Genomic DNA, 15,769 nt, shown 5'->3' with positions numbered 1-15,769 from the left:
GGTATGTAGGGAGTAAAAGGAAGGGACAGGGCAGCATAAGACCCCAACTAAACAAGCAGGAGCAGTTAGTAACAGACAGGGGGGACCAGGCTGAGCTCTTCCACTCTTCCATGAGTTTCTTGCCTCAGTGTTCCTGAACAAGGATCAAGACAAGTCTCTGAATAGGTCCTTAGATGAGCATCAGAGGAGCACCAGAGTCCACCAAGTGTTGACACTGACTTGGTGCAGAGTCACTTGGATGGACTGGATGTGTTTAACTCAGCAGGCCCAGATAAGCTTCATCCAAGGGTAATGAACAAATTGGCCAGTGTCAACCACTGGCATGGCTGTTTGAGTGATTGTGGGGCTCAGGTCAGGTCTAGGAAGACTGGAAAAGGGCCAATGTGGTCCTATCTTCAAGAAGGGGAGGAAAGAGGATCCAAGTAATTATAGGCCAGTTAGTCTCACCTCTATCCTTGCACAAACCTTTGAAAAAATTAAGGATCATATTTTTCCTAACGGACTCCCACAAATAATGCAGCAGGACAACCAGTATGGATTCATAGCAGGTAGATCATGCCCGACTAAACTTATTTCTTTTTATGACCAGATCACAAAGCACTTAGATGCAGGAGTAGAGGTGGATGTCGTTTACTTGGATTTTACGAATGCCTTTGATATGGTATCTCATCCAGTCCCATAAATAAATGGGGAGGCTGTAACTTAGATGATTACAGTGTCTGGTGGGTGGCAAATTGGCTTGGGGGTCGCACACAGAGAGTAGTGGTGGACGTGTCGGTATTGACCTGGAAGGATGTGGGCAGCGGGGTCCTGCAGGGCTTGTTCCTTGGACCTGTACTCTTCAATGTCTTCATCAGTGATTTGAATGGGGGCATGAAGTGTACTCTGTCCAAGTTTGCGGATGATACTAAATTGTGGGGTGAAGTGAACACATCGGAGGGTAGGGAATGATTACACGCGTACCTGGACAAGTTGGTAAAGTGGACAGAACACAACAGGATGCAGTTCAACAAGGACAAATGCAGAGTGCTTCACCTATGGTGCAAAACTATCCAGCACACTTACTGGCTGGGGAATGACCCTCTCAGCAGCACAGAAATGGAAAGGGATCTCGGAGTCACAGTGGACTCCAAGATGAACATGAGTCAGCGTGACAAAATCATCAGCAAAGGTAACTGCATTTTGCCATGCATTAGCAGATGCATGACGAATAGATCCAAGGAAGTGATACGTTCTCCTCTATGCGACATTGGTCAGACTGCAGTTGGAGTACTGTGTCATTTGGGCACCGTACTTTAAGAAGGATGTGGATAACCTCAAGAGGATCCAGAGGAGGGACACTCGTATGGTTAAGGGTTTGCAGGCCAAGCCCTATGAGGAAAGACTGAGGGAACTGAATCCCTTCAGCCTGAGAGGTGATCTTGTGGCAGGGGGGTCAGACTTGATGATCCGTTGAGGTCCCTTCCGACCCTGGCATCTATGAATCTATAATCAGTATACGGGTATGATACGACTAAACCTGAACTATGTTACTCAGTCTAGGCACCTGATGAACAGAAAACAAAAAATCCAATCACATGTTTGCCTTTTTCCCATTACTTTTGCGTAACCTTGTGTAAAAAAGCATCTGCACGGAAAAAGTGGAAGTTGTGCAAATCCCAGTCGCACACTTTTTGTGCCTACATGATTTTTATTAAATTACAACCCTGAAAAGAAATGAAAAATAATATGTGAGCAGCATAATACCACAACTTTAAAAAGAACTCCTGCTCACAAATAAGACTGGGTATGGATGCATAAGAACACTCACAATAACATATGCAAATTATTGCTTGTATTTAATACATCCGAAATCAAAGGCCTGCTTCTACTTTTCAATAGAAAAAATTGCTGGAAACTTCATTTCTGAGTTCCTTTTCAGTAACCCACATGGAAGAATCTTTTTGAACAATGTTCTAGGCTTACTGAGTTTAAATGGAATACCCAGGGGAGTCCTGCTGCACACTAGTATAATATAACTAAACTTATTTTTTTGAAGAAAGGAAACCTTTAACAAATATCAACTTGACCTTTCGTTTGGGGACGAGCCAGATGCACTTGGAAGTCTGAACTTCCATTCCATACAAAAGCCTGAAAAAATTCATTGCGTTTCATTACGAAAATATAACATTTCAAACTTTCCCAGAGAACAAAAAAAAATTTGAGAAAAATTCTCATTTGGAACAAAAGGGAATTTCAAACAAAAATTAACCTGGAAGTTTCAGCTCCCGGTATCCAAGGCTTCAAGCTCAGCCATAATTCCAACAACTTTTACAGTCCTGGCTAGCTCTCAGCCATAGTAGGCTGCTAGAGCCAAGAATTAGAGGTGCATCGATATGTCGGTCCATATCATAACAGCACTGATAGAAGGAAAATTGACATTTATCGGTAATTGGCTTTTTTTTGCTAATGTGGCCAATAACGTCACCGATAAATGCTGTGTGTATGCAGCCAGCCCAGCAGCTTGGAAAGCAGCAACCTTACATGCCTGTCCAGGTTATCTTATATTGCCAGCCTGTCTTTGAGCATGACTATGCTCCCACATAGCTTGGTTTTGGTGGTGTTAGCGAATTTTGCCAGTTTGCTTATAATATCTGAATTCGAACCCAAATCACTGATGAACATGCTGAAGAGCATGGGTCTAAGTACTGAACCCTGAAGGACACCATGGGTCACCTTCTACCATGACGACTCAGTTCCGTCAATCAATATCCTTTAGGTCCTACCATGGAGCCAGTTACCTATCCACTGAAATGTAAAGTAGTTGAGGCCGCATTTCCCCAACTTAACCAGGAGGACATTGTGGGAGACCAGGTCAAAGGCCTTTCTGAAGTCTAAGTATATGACATCAACCTAATTTCCCCTATCTAGGTGGTGAATTACCTGACTGTAGAAGGAAATGACACGACCTGCCCATAATGAAGCCATGTTGCCTATCCTTCAGAATACTGCCTTCAGTTAGCCTGTGTGTGACGGATTCTTTGATAATTTTCTCCAGGATTTTACCAGAGATTGAGGTCTAACTAACTGGCCTGTAGTTTCCTGGGTCCTCCCTTCTCCCTTTCTTAAAGATAGGTACCACATTGGTCTTTTTCCAGTCTTCTGGGACCTCTACCAAGAGCCATGAGTCTTTAAATAACTTTGCCATTGGTCATGTGACAATGTCAGCCAGTTCTTTTAGCACTCTCAGGTGTAGTTCATGCGGTCCTGCTGAACTGTAGCTATTTAGCTTTTGTAAGTGTTCCCCCGTAAGATCTATGCCAACTATGGGAGGGTGGTCATCCCCCACCATGATCATCCTGTGTCCTGTCAAGCAGGCTAACACCCTTGGACTGGTGGAATACCAATGTGAAGTATTCATTCAGGAGTTCAGTTTTGTCCTGAGCGTTGGCTATCAGCCATCCCATTTTGCTTATTAGGGGCCCTATGCTTCCCTTGTTCTTTTTTTCAAGTTTCTACAGATCTAAAGAAGGATTTTTTGTTGTCCTTGATTCTGGGTTGCCAATTTGCATTCTGTTTGTACTTTTGCTGTCATGATCTACTCCCTACAGGTGCAGGCTGCTGCTGAACACTCCTCCTGACTTTTAGGCTTCTTCTTGTAACTTCAGGAGGTCCATGACTTCCCTGTTGAGTCAGCTGGGTCTCCCAGCTATTTTGCTGCCTTTTTTGTGAAAGGAAATGGACTTTGAGTTTTTAAGATCGCTTCCTTGAAGAATGACGACTCTTCTTGTACCCTCTTCCTCATCGGACCATGGTCCTGCAGGGCCTTGCTAACCAATCTCCTGAGTTTGTGGAAATCAGCTTTCCAAAAAACAGGGATTTCTACCCTACTGGCTGAATCTCCTTACTTGTGGATGGAGAAGGTGATCATCTCATGGTGACTGTTTCCCAGTTTCCCTTCAATCCTCAGGTTGCTCACTAGACCATCACCCTTTGGCCAGAACCAAGTCTAGGAGTACCCTGGCCCTGGTCAGCCCATAGACTTCCTGAGTTAGATCAGAGCTCCTCAATGCAAGTGAGGAAGCTCTGTGAGTGATCAGTTATAGCTGAGTGCTTATTCCACAAGATGTCTGGGTAGTTGAAGTCATCCATGACAACCATGCTCTGAGAGCGTGCAGCCTCTGCCAGTTCTCTAGAGAATTCTTGGTTGAGCTGTTCCTCTTGGTTCGGAGGTCTGTAATAGACTCCTAAGGTCAAATCCCCTTCCCCATATCTTGACCCAGAGGATCTAAACTTGCCCTTCCTTGTCTCCAATCTTTGCCTCAAAGGAAGTGTAATGCTCCTTCACATAGGGAGCAACTCCTCTGCCCTTCTTCCCAACATAATCCCTCCTATACAGGGTGCATCCTGCTATGCCTGTGGTCCAGTAATAGGTGGAGTCCCATGAGGTCTCTGTGATTCCTATAAGATTGTACTGCTTGTTGGTTAGCAGGAAGGCCAGTTCCTCCTGCTTGTTTCCCATGCTTCTAGCATTAGTGTACAGGCAACTAAGCTTGCCAGTGGAGGTCCTAGGTTTTCTGGTGAGCTGTGGAATAACCCGTTCGTTGGCTAATGGCAGAGAAAGCTTTCTATTGAACCCTGGGATGAAGGTTTCAAGGTTGCCAGTTCTTGGGCTTGCCTTAGTAGTTGATGGCCCATCCCCTGGCGAACTCAGTTTAAAGCCTTATCTAGGAGGTCCACCATTCTAGCTGAGAAAAGCTTATTCCCCTTTGGCATGAGGTGGATGCCAACTCTTCCCAAAAGGACAGTCCCTAAGGTGCATGCCATAGTAGAAGCTGCCAAAGCTCGCAGCAGCCCCATCACTGGAGTCTTCTGCTTACTTTTTCTATGTACCTATCCCTCCTGTACCTGTGACCCACAACCAGGAAGACCGAGAAAACTACCTGAGCGCCTGACCCCTTAAGCCCAGCCCCCAGAGCCCTGTAGTCTCTCACAATCTAGCCAGAGTTATTCCTGGCCGTGTCATTCGCACCCATGTAGATGAGGAGCATGGAGTAGCGGTCAGAGGGCTGGACAAGCACTGGGATCCTTTTGGCCACATCCCGGATGCAGACCCCTGGGAGGCAACAAGCCTCATGGGTTAGGGGGTTGGGGTGGCAAATCGCTCCCTCAGTCCCCCTCAGGAGGGAGCTGGCCGCCACAACCACCTTGTGTCCGTCTCTTCTTTGGGGGGGCCGGCTGCCTTCCTTCTTCCAGAGTCAGTGTTTCCGCTGACAACTCTGCTGGTGTCATGAGAACTGTTTTGCAGTTCCAGGGGAGGAATAACCCTGGTGCACGCCTTGAGGCCGGAGATGACTGTCTTCCAGGCAACTCCAAGATGGGACTCTAGGTCGGTCTCATCGTTGTCCTTCATCCTGCTAATAGGCTTTTGTGCTCTTCTCTCTCCGTTCTTCAGGTGGAGGGCCTGGTAGTAATCACTGATCTGCTCATGGGCCCTGATGGTGTGAAGCCTTTTCACGTCTGCATGGAGCTCCCTCACCTGGCACTCTAGAGAACTCACAAGGGAGCATACCCCACAAACAGGGGTGCCTTAGCTCTCATTCCCAGATGCTGGCAGCTGTGCCAGGCAGCCCCTACAGCCTGGAGTCATAGGTTCCGTGTGGTTGGAGGCCTCAGTGGTGCTGGGGGGACTTGCTGATCAGAGCCTCAGGACCTTTCATACGCCCTTCTGCACAAACTCCCATGCTAACTCACACACTGGACCCAGAGTGCACCTATTTGCATGACTCTCTGAGGGGCTGGGATAAGTAGGAGCCGGGGGACATTACCCTCCTCGGTTCCACTCAGCCATCACTAGCTAGTGCCCACCAGCTGTGGGCTCCACTTACCTCTCGGCTCCCTGCTGGGGGTCAGGATCTGCCGGGGTCTTGTGTTCTCAGGGGCGCAATGGGCTTACATACATATGTCTTGCACCAGAGCCAGTCCCAACCAATATGGATACAACCTGGATACAAGCCACAAGAAAGCATTTGAGCCAAGGGCCTCCCTGCACTCCAGTAGTTTGCAGCCCTGATCTTCTCAACTGTGTTCCCAGCCTTGGAAGTTCACTGCAGTCCTGAAGGGCTTTAGTGTACTTCCAAGGCTAGGAGCACTGACCACATATTTCACTTAAGGTGTAATAGGAATCAACCACAAAGTGATCATGCATGTTTTGTGTAACAACTTTGGGGCCTATTCCCTGTTTTATGATGCCATTAAATGAATTAATGTGTGGTGGGGTCACTGCTTAAGGCATGATTAATTATGTAGGGCTGACAAACAATTAATCACAATTAATTGCAAGATTTAAAAAAATAGATGCAATTAATTGCTATTTCAGTCGCACAATTAAACAACAGTCAGCACCCCCTACCCAACAACCTGGAGCCTGAGCACCCTGTAGCTCCTCCCTGCCACCACCAACAGTGCACAGTCCCAGCCCCAGCCCAAACCCACCCCACACCCAGGCTCTGGGCAGCTGCAGCAAGAAGGGCCCAGCAGCAGTGAGAGAGGGGCCGCTTTTCCCCCATGCCAAGTAACAGCTTTTGCCAGGCTGCTGCCACTGCTCAGCATGGGTGGGCAAGTCTGGAGCAGGCATGGGGTGGGCTGGGGTTAGGGCTGTGCATCAATAAGTGGTAAGGGGCAAGCTGTATGATGGACAGCCCTCTCCACCAATCAGTCCTCTCCACCAATCAGCAGTAGGGGTAGGGCCACCGGGGGCCCCTGGACGCAGGCACAAGGGTGCCCCAGCCATGATAAGCCCATGAAAATGGCAGCCCCACAATCTGCCCATGAAATCAGCCAACCAGAGCTTCTAGTGGAGAGACCTCTACTCATTGTGCATCCAAGATTATTATTCTCACTCCATTCTGTAGTAGTTTTCCAATACAGCTTTAGCAGGCCAAAACATTAGGGCTTGTATCACTTCCCTTGAAGTAAATAACAGCCATTCCACCTTTCAAAGATGGTTGGTTTTCACCTCCCCTAACCTAAGAGTGACTAGTTATTAAGGAAGGCCTTTTTTTAAACAGTCTGTACATAGACTAAATAGGGGTCACTGCATACACTGGAACTTAAAAAAACCCATCACACACACACAAAGCTCTGCTACTGAGTCATGACACCTCTGGCATTTCTGTTTCCCCATCTTTAAAAATAAGATAACATTCCCCTCCTGGGGTGTTGTAAAGTTTAATTAATATTTATAAATTGTGTTAATATACTTGAGAAAAGCAAATCATTATTATTAGGTTTGGGATTTTTGACAATTTCAGCATAAGCTGATACAGCATGGTTTGCTCTACTAGATAAGTAAGGAATTTGTTCTGTGCAGCAAAGCCATGTTCATGCTAAAATATATAATTTACTTGCAATTACAAGGTCATCTATCCAAGATGATAATGAAATTGCAAAACTAGGAAGGGAAAGTTTGGAGAATTCCAAGCAATACATCAGATGAAGTAGGTATACAAGAGACAAATATCTTTTAGGCTCTAGACTCCATCTCCCCACTTTTTTCCATAACACAAGGCAGGTAGTGACTTCAGAATGCTTCCAGGCAATTATGAGATTCAGTTATCCTATACAATGGCACTTCACATATTCAAAACCCTATATGTATGAACAGTACAACTAAATGCAGAAGCATTTCAGCCAAGAAATTCAGAAGTAAATTCTGCCTCTTCTCTCATCAAGCTGCGGAAATTACTTTTCATTTACCACGAACAGATTATTGTTTCTAGAAATCAAACATATAGCAACCCAGACTCTCAGAATATGCAAGGTTTAAGAACGATCTAGCAAAGTAACTCAGCTGCTTATCACACAGATCATAAACTCTTGTTGTGCCCTGGATTCCTCAGACCTTCATCTCCATAACATTCACCTGTTTCTCTTAAGATTTCAAGTTCTTCAGGGCATGGACCATGACTCCGTTTTATATTTGTACTGTGCCAAGCACAAGAATAAGCTCAGTTTAAAATTTGTGATCTATATACAGTACTACAATAGAAGTATTGCAGCTTTAACAAAAGGAACTCTGCATCAGTATCGAGGATCCTGGAGTAGGTCACACACTACCACAAACCAGAACTCCTGTCTCTGGGAGATTATAGACCTATCTTTTAAAAGTAGAATCATAGAAAGGCAGAGTTGGAAGGTCCTCAAAAGGATCACTTAAGACAAGGATGGGCAAAATATGACATGCGGGCTGAATCTAGCCCACCAAGTTGTACCCCAGGGAATTACGCATTATGCACCCATCCAATTTTGCACATAACATTTGTGACTACGTATAATTTTACATAATTTAACCCAGGCAGGCTCTGTGCCTTCACCTCCATGGGGCTCCCAACACTCCAGCTGGGAGCCCTATGCGGAGGCACCGAGCACAGTGGCACACAACTGGATAGCTGAGCAGTGGGGAGGGGTGCAGGGCTTGTGGGTGGCTGGGTATAGGCTACCCCTGCATTTCTCACACCCCCCCCCCACATGGTACACAACCCCTGCCACCAGCAGCAGCAACAGCAGATGGTGGGCCCTCAGGAGACTCATGGCCACAGCCGACAGAATCTCTCAGCAGTGAGCGGCTCTGGCCGAGTCCCGGGGACTACACAGGGGCACGGAACCAGCACAACTGCACCACTGGCACACATCTTCAAACCAAACTGGGTTGGCTCTATGCCAGCACATGGGGCTTGTGGCACTGCAGACAGGAGCCATTTGCCATGGGCCCAAGCTAACTGGCTCCATAACTCCAGGTGGGGCTTCCAGCACTCCAGTGAAAAGCCACACATGCAGGCATGGAGCCAGTCAGCCTGATGGCATGCGACTCCGTGCCTACATGTGCGGCATGGACGTGCTATAAGTCTAATGTGAAGGCATAGAGACAAGAGTTTGTGCAGCTCCCTCCTGCTGCAAGTCCCATGCAATGCTGCAAGTCCCATGTAGTGTCACAAAGCCAACCGAGTCTGGTTGGAAGGTGCATACCAGCAGGCCAGGCTGGCTGTGTCTCCACATACAGGCCCCAGGACTCAGTATGTCATTTTGAATTTTTCTGCACATAATTCCCTAGGGTGAACCAAGTGATCCTATCCAGCCCACAGTGGGTACCTCAGCCCCAGTGTGGGGGACTGTATGGGCCCTGGTACATGTGGCTGGTCCCTTTGGCCCCAGGCACAGAGGTGCTGCCTGGCATGGAATGCAGTCCTCCCTATACCTGCATGCATTGGAAACTGTAGTCCATAGGGCTGAATGGTGTGGCAGTGGAAAAAGGGTGGCATGACAGCTAGAAATAGCTTCCCACCAGCCCCTGCAGGTATGGTTCACTCTGCCCTCAAACTTCTGGCTGTCACTGCCAGCATGTCCACTGCTGCTGCAAGACCTGGCCCCACTGCCTGGGTACCCTGGCCCATCTACCCTGCACCCACTGCCAGGGGTGCCAGACTCAGTGGGAATACAGGGTCTCCATGGAGACCAGCCCAGGACCCCCACAGGGTGGGCGAGCTCAGGTGGGTGGATGGGATGGGACTGCAGATGGGTGGGGAAAGGTGTCCAAGAGTGGGACAAGCAGGCAGGGCTGGGACTGTGGGGCGGTGGCAGCTCAAGGTCAGGACCAGGACCGGGGCCAGAACTGAGGCCCAGAGCAGAGCTTCAATCTGCTCCTCACCTACCTGTCCCACTCCTGGACACTGCTCTCTGCCCATGGCCCCATCCCAACCACCTACCTGAGCATGCCCTGCCCACAGGGGTCCCTGGCCACTCTCCATGGAGACTCCTCCTACCCTCTCTGTCCAGCACCCATGGCAGGGAATATGGGGCAGATAGGCCTGGGGCTGGATAGGATCGATTGGCACCTCCCTGACACCCTCCCCAGGTGGTGGTGCCATTATGGGGGCCTGAGGCTGGGTAATCACCTGCCAGCCCTCAACAGCTTACCAAAACTCCTTAAGTGGCCAACCAGCCCAAATAATTGCCCACCCTTGATCTAAAACCTACCACCTGAACTAAAACAAAAAGAAACAGGTATCCTCTTTCATCTCCCCCATCCTTCTTTGGCATTTAGAAGATTTGCCTGATACATGTTAATTAATCCTTATAGCCTATCTTAATCACTGCTAGTGCTGCATTGCAAGCAGCTGAGAAATCCATCAGGTTCTGTACATTAAAAGGAAGCTATCAAAAGCATGAGGCCTCCAAGTAAGATATTAACTAAACCTAATGTTGTGCAAACAACTATGTACCTGTTTGTGACAGCCATAACCAAAGACATTAATAAGCAGTAAATATGTGCTTCTTAGAGGCATTTGGAACTTTTGTCTAATATAAAGCTTGTGTTTTTGTAACCTGCAAATGTAACTTGTAACTGTTTGTGGAACTGACTAGGCCTCAAAGACAAAGCTACAGCTGTGAAATTAGCTGACCCAATAGTTCTTTCTTGCTCAGAATTTAGCCTTGATGATGATAAAAACTGGATTCAACTGCCTAGCTTATCCAGCACATTTCAGGAAAGGACATCTCAAAAAAGCATAGTCAGAGAGTTCTAAGGGGCTGGATTTAGGGAGGGTAATGTTAATTTCAAACCTGAAGACGCTGTGTTGCAATTTGCTTATTGGCTAAACCCAAGTCTGGGTAGTAACCTTTTATAATAATTTTAACATCTTTTAATCCCATAAGGTAATAGTTATAAAACAAAACTGTGAATGCCCCTAAGGCCAGCAAAGACCAGATATAAAAAGTTCGTGTCAGGTGACCAACGGGAAAAAGAGGCAACAGGATGGAAATTGCTGTTCCACGCCCAGACTCCGGACTCCTGGTGTGAGTGAGGATCGGATCCTGATCAAGGGACATTCCCCGGTAATCCTTCAGACAGTGTTGATCAGGGATGCCTGACTTTGCTAGAATCACCTGGTATGCACCTGGCATTCAGGGACTGCCAATAAGTTGCCAACCCATGCCTGTCTGTTTGTTGTATAAACAGCCCAGGGGCTGATATTCTCGCAGTGCCTAGCTGGCCTGCGACAGATTGATCTATTTATCTGTTGTTATTATGTTATTATTTACTATTAGCTCTTTAATATTATCTGCTTATTGCATTTATCTTTCTGTTAACTGTTGTGTATGTGTAAGCTATAATAAATATGCCATTTTTTTACTCCCAACTCTGCCTCCTCGATCCCGAGCCAAACAGCCAAGTGGCTAAATTGATATACTCACAGTGCCCAGCTAGCCTGTAACACCTGTTACTCCCTTGCAAATTAGCCAGCATACTTAATTCAGCATAAACAGTGCCTAAAATATTTAAATCAATGGAATCTGGCAAATGGCTCGTGTTATTTACCATATTTAAATGGCTGCCTGTGATAGCTGCAAGTGTTTTGAGTGGCTTATACCATGTGATACTTACATTTTTAACATTTTACTCAAGCATCTTCAAAACACACACATACGTGGTCATAAGATCCAGCTTACTGATTTTAGCTTACACAAATATTCTCCTTTCTTATACGCAATTTTCTTTAATGACTAGCAACGTCATTTCTTCTGAGCTTCATCTAATACCACTGTGCCCATACCTGTTTCCACTGATAGCAAAACAGCAGGATTAGACTCTTTAGAGGACTGCAAACTCTCTGCAAACACACCAAAGAAACCTTAAATAGATTAAGATCAGACAGTTTCTATAGGCTTCTTTTGAGACTATTACTTCTTACACATTGCACAGATTATGAATAGAGTTGTCCTGGGTCTCTAGGAAAAAGATTGGGATACATTAAAATATTTCCTTTTTGAATTGGCAGTGCAGTGGGTTACCTGGTAACTAAAAACCATGCAATCTTCTGGCAGTCAGGAGATGCCCTCATATAAGTCTTAATGTGAGGCATGGCATGGCTTCGGCCTGAGACCTCTGCTGACCATTTACTGGAAGAAAAAAGAAGGAAACAATCTTCAAATATGCTTGAGTTCTGTAACTAATAAAATCACAATGCCATATAAGCAATGAAGTAATTCTATACTTTTGTTAGATACACACCTACATCAGTACAGGTTGAAACACCCTCTTACCGTTATTGAAGACAAGTAACTTGCCATGTCTTTAGTTAGGAGACACACTTTGAAGCTTGCAACCCAATCCAATGAAGATGCATACAAATATCACTAGGGCTCTTTTTTTTTCAAAAAAAAGAATAAATGGGAATCTCAGGCATCCCTGGATATCCTAAATAATTCCCTACTTCCCCATCCAAGATATTCACCAACAAATACTTCAGAAACAGAATCCAAGCTTCCAGCCAAGCAGAACTGAATAGTGCTCCCTCTGCAGTTAGTTAATGACTGAATCAGAAATCCATCAAGAGAACTTTGCCTATCTTTAATGTGTTTTAAGAGCACGTCAATTAACATGCTGTTATGTGTTCTGTATCTCATGACAGTCTCATTAAATGGGCCAGCACTATCTTATTTTTATCAACAGGAAACTTCCAAGTACTGTGCTCTGAAACAGAGGAGCCCAAGCAGCACCAGCAGAGTCTGACAGTAAGGCAGGGGGAAAGAGGCAGAAACTGGGGAGAGTGGAAGAGGGGTAGGGTGCAGGTGACTGTGGGGGGCGGGGAGGTGGGAAAGGGGCAAGATGGCTACAGGGGGAAGAAGTAGATAGGGCAGAGGGCAAAGAAACCACCTGGCCCCATTCCGCAGCTACTGTTTTCCCTGCTATAACAGTGGCAGGGGAGACTCAAGACAACCCTCCAATACTTAAACTCTACTCCAGGAAAATTATAACAAATTTGTAAATTTTCCATATATAGAATCAAACTATTGGGGGGGGGTCATCACATATTCAGGGTCATTTAAATTTGAGTAAATACAGTAATTTCTGCCTCCAACAGTCAGTAAATGTGAACAAAATGAAAGTATAAGTGTGACAGGGCAGGCCTGCACTTTGTGCAAAAAGACATCCAGATTAATTGAATTGATTATGTCATCAACATTACAGCTAAGCACTTTTACTAATTATCCCCTTCACTGACATTCCTGATCTCCAACACAAAATCCACTCCCCTACCTCTCTTCCTCCTCCTCCTCCACCCACTGCCTTAGCATGGTTTTTGTTTCTCTTCAAATTTTACAGCCTTTTACAGTCCATTGATTATTTATTTGTTTTGACTTTCTCTCTACTAGGGTGTGAGAAACAGGTTGCATTCAATTCGGATTCAGATTCGGCCTGAATCAGGGACAATGATTCAATTCATTGATCTGGGTCACTGTCCCCAATTCGATTTGGCTGAATCGGAATCTGAAGATTTGATACTGATTTGGAGAACCAGCGATTCAGCCACAGACACAGCTTTAAGTGTTTTTCTACATATCTCAAGGTACCAGGTATGGCTCGTGAATGCTGCAATGCTGAGGCAGAAGGAGCATCCCAAAGGAGTGCGAGGAGGCCCCCGCGTGCTCAGTAGTGAACCTGGAAGTGGACCAGAAGTACTCCCAGTCCACTTCTGGGTCTGCTGGGGAGTGCGCTGTGGTTGCACCTTGCACCCCCTGGCTCAGCAATTGACAGCAGGGGTACCCTGGGTGCCACCCCAGACCCAGAACACACCAGATGCTGAGTCGAGGGGCACAGGGGGGCCATCCAGCATGCTTTGCAGCAGACCCGGAAATGGACTAGAAGTGCTTCTGGTCCACTTCTTGGTCTGCTCCTGAGCATGCTGGGGAGCCCCCCACGCTCCTGTGGGACACTCCATTTGCCTCACCATCACAGTGTTGACAAGCCACCTGGTACCTTGAGGTATGTAGAAAAAAACATTTAAAGCTGTGTCTATGCCCGAATCGCCGAATCTTTCTAAATCTCTCCAAATCAATTCAGAGGGTTCCAACTGGATTCAGAGAGATTAAAGAGTCCTGATTCAGTTAGGATTGGGAGATTCAGCTGCCGAATGAGGCTGAATCTTTGCCGAATTGAATCAGGGACTGAAAGTTCACACAGCCCTAACCTCTACTGAAACACTGATTCCATGCACCAGTTAGCCGTTTACACTTCAAGGGACATTTGCCTCCACCACGTTTAATATTTAATTCTGTTTTTGTCTTTTATTGTGAGCCATCCTAAGCCTTTCTGGGAAGGGCAGTATATAAATCTAATACATAAATAAATCCAAGTTACCTCAGAATATTAACATATAGGGAAAGTTCAGCAGGTGGTCAAATTACTGCTACAAAATTAAAAGGTGCCCCACCCCCCACCCCAATATTTAGACTCTTAGACATTTCAATGAATGATGGAACTTCTGCAAAGTAACCCCAAGGCAGAGGTCATACTTACTTCCCACAGTTATTATCTAGTCCACCAGAGCACTCTTCAAAGATTATTCTTTAAAGTAGACTGCGGTTTCTCCCACACTACAACTTTGTATAACTGGAATATTGGTTCTTTCACGATTTTTCTTGGAAAGCTCCTCCACCCTCGTCCAGACTTAGGTTTTTTTCCCCCCTCTTTGCTCAGTTTCATCTCATTACTCTCAGAAACTGTTCTCTTTCACAACTGCTTTAAATCTTTCTTCCTCCTACTCAATGCCCTTTCTTCAAAGGGATTGTGGCCATTATAGTTCTAAGAATCTTTTGAGCATCAACCACCTTTTTCTACTTTGGTTGATGTTCCAAAGAGCATCTCCAATGACCACATTCACTAGAAGTGGAATTTTCAAACAAACAAGATCACGTAAGCCCAGATCTAAAAGAAGACCTGCGCAGATAAAAAACCTCCTCTCCTCCCCTAACTCTGTTCAGTAGCTGCCTAACCTCAGAAACACTTAAAATACATAAAGCATGTCCTTGCTGGGCCATAAAGTTCCTAGCATATCCACAGGGTTATTTCCATGCATTGCCAAAAGCGCCCTGGCCTGACCAGCTAGATGTCCAGCCCCATTAATGGGAATCAGGTGCTGCTCTGCCTAGCTTCCAAGTCTTCTGCATATGCCCAGTTAGGCAGAAATAGTCAGAGTATACAGGGTGCCGCAACAGGATTGAACACTCCCTAAAATTCATTTGAAGATGTTGCTATTTACTTTAAAGTGTGATTACATTTAAAAAGAAACAGGAGCATCAAACAGTTCTTCCAAAGAAACATCTACCCTCTACAGGATTCCAGGCTCTGGATCCTCAGTGATCTAGGCACCTCCCTGCAATTCTAGTTTAGCCATCTAATGCCTGGATAGAGGGTGGTATTTCAGACCTGTTGATATTTTTTTCCTAATCACAGGAATGTAGAGCTCTAGGCTCACCACTCAACATGTTGGTTTCTGGGTTGCCTTTCTGGAGGTCTTAAATCTCTCCAATCCATTGTATATGGAGCCCAACTGCTTACCTTAGGTTTTGGATTCCACCTGGAGGACCACACACCTAAAATTTAAGCACCACAATAGCTTGCAGGCACTCACCATATTTATTCACATGGCACACATACCTTTCCTACCCCTCAACAAATCAGCTGTCCAAAACCGGGGGCCATATCTTAAGCATGGATAATAATTTTCTTCTTTAGAACAGAACCATGGAGATGCTGCGCTGGGCCAGCAAGCGGCAGAAAAGAAGTCTAGTTTTAACCTTAACAGCTGCTGCCAAATTAACAGTAAATTTTGGCTGAGTAGCTGTTTCCAATTTGATTTCATAGATTTCATAGACATCAGGGCTGGAAGGGACCTTGGGAGATCATCAAGTCCAGCCCCCTGACCAAAGGGCAGGAAGTCAGCTGGGG

General features: G+C 45.9%; 1 protein-coding gene across 2 annotated transcripts in view; it reads right to left on the bottom strand.

Annotated features, from left to right (window-relative positions):
• Positions 1-15,769, bottom strand: part of TDP1 (tyrosyl-DNA phosphodiesterase 1) — a 139,974-nt gene that overhangs the window by 82,021 nt on the left and 42,184 nt on the right. The window contains exons 13-14 of one of the 2 annotated variants that reach the window (XM_019552396.1): positions 11,830-11,937; positions 2,010-2,130 (exon numbers count right to left, since the gene is read on the bottom strand). In XM_019552396.1, coding sequence (XP_019407941.1) covers positions 2,025-2,130; positions 11,830-11,937 — 214 coding nt within the window. In that variant the 3' untranslated portion in view covers positions 2,010-2,024. Of the gene's footprint in view, positions 1-2,009; positions 2,131-11,829; positions 11,938-15,769 lie in introns of those variants that run through there. The other variant, XM_019552395.1, reaches the window with a different exon arrangement.

This window comes from Crocodylus porosus, unplaced genomic scaffold (assembly GCF_001723895.1).
Source record: "Crocodylus porosus isolate Cpor-Errol unplaced genomic scaffold, CroPor_comp1, whole genome shotgun sequence".
NCBI lineage: Eukaryota > Metazoa > Chordata > Crocodylia > Crocodylidae > Crocodylus > Crocodylus porosus.
This window is presented reverse-complemented; position numbering and strand designations above follow the sequence as displayed.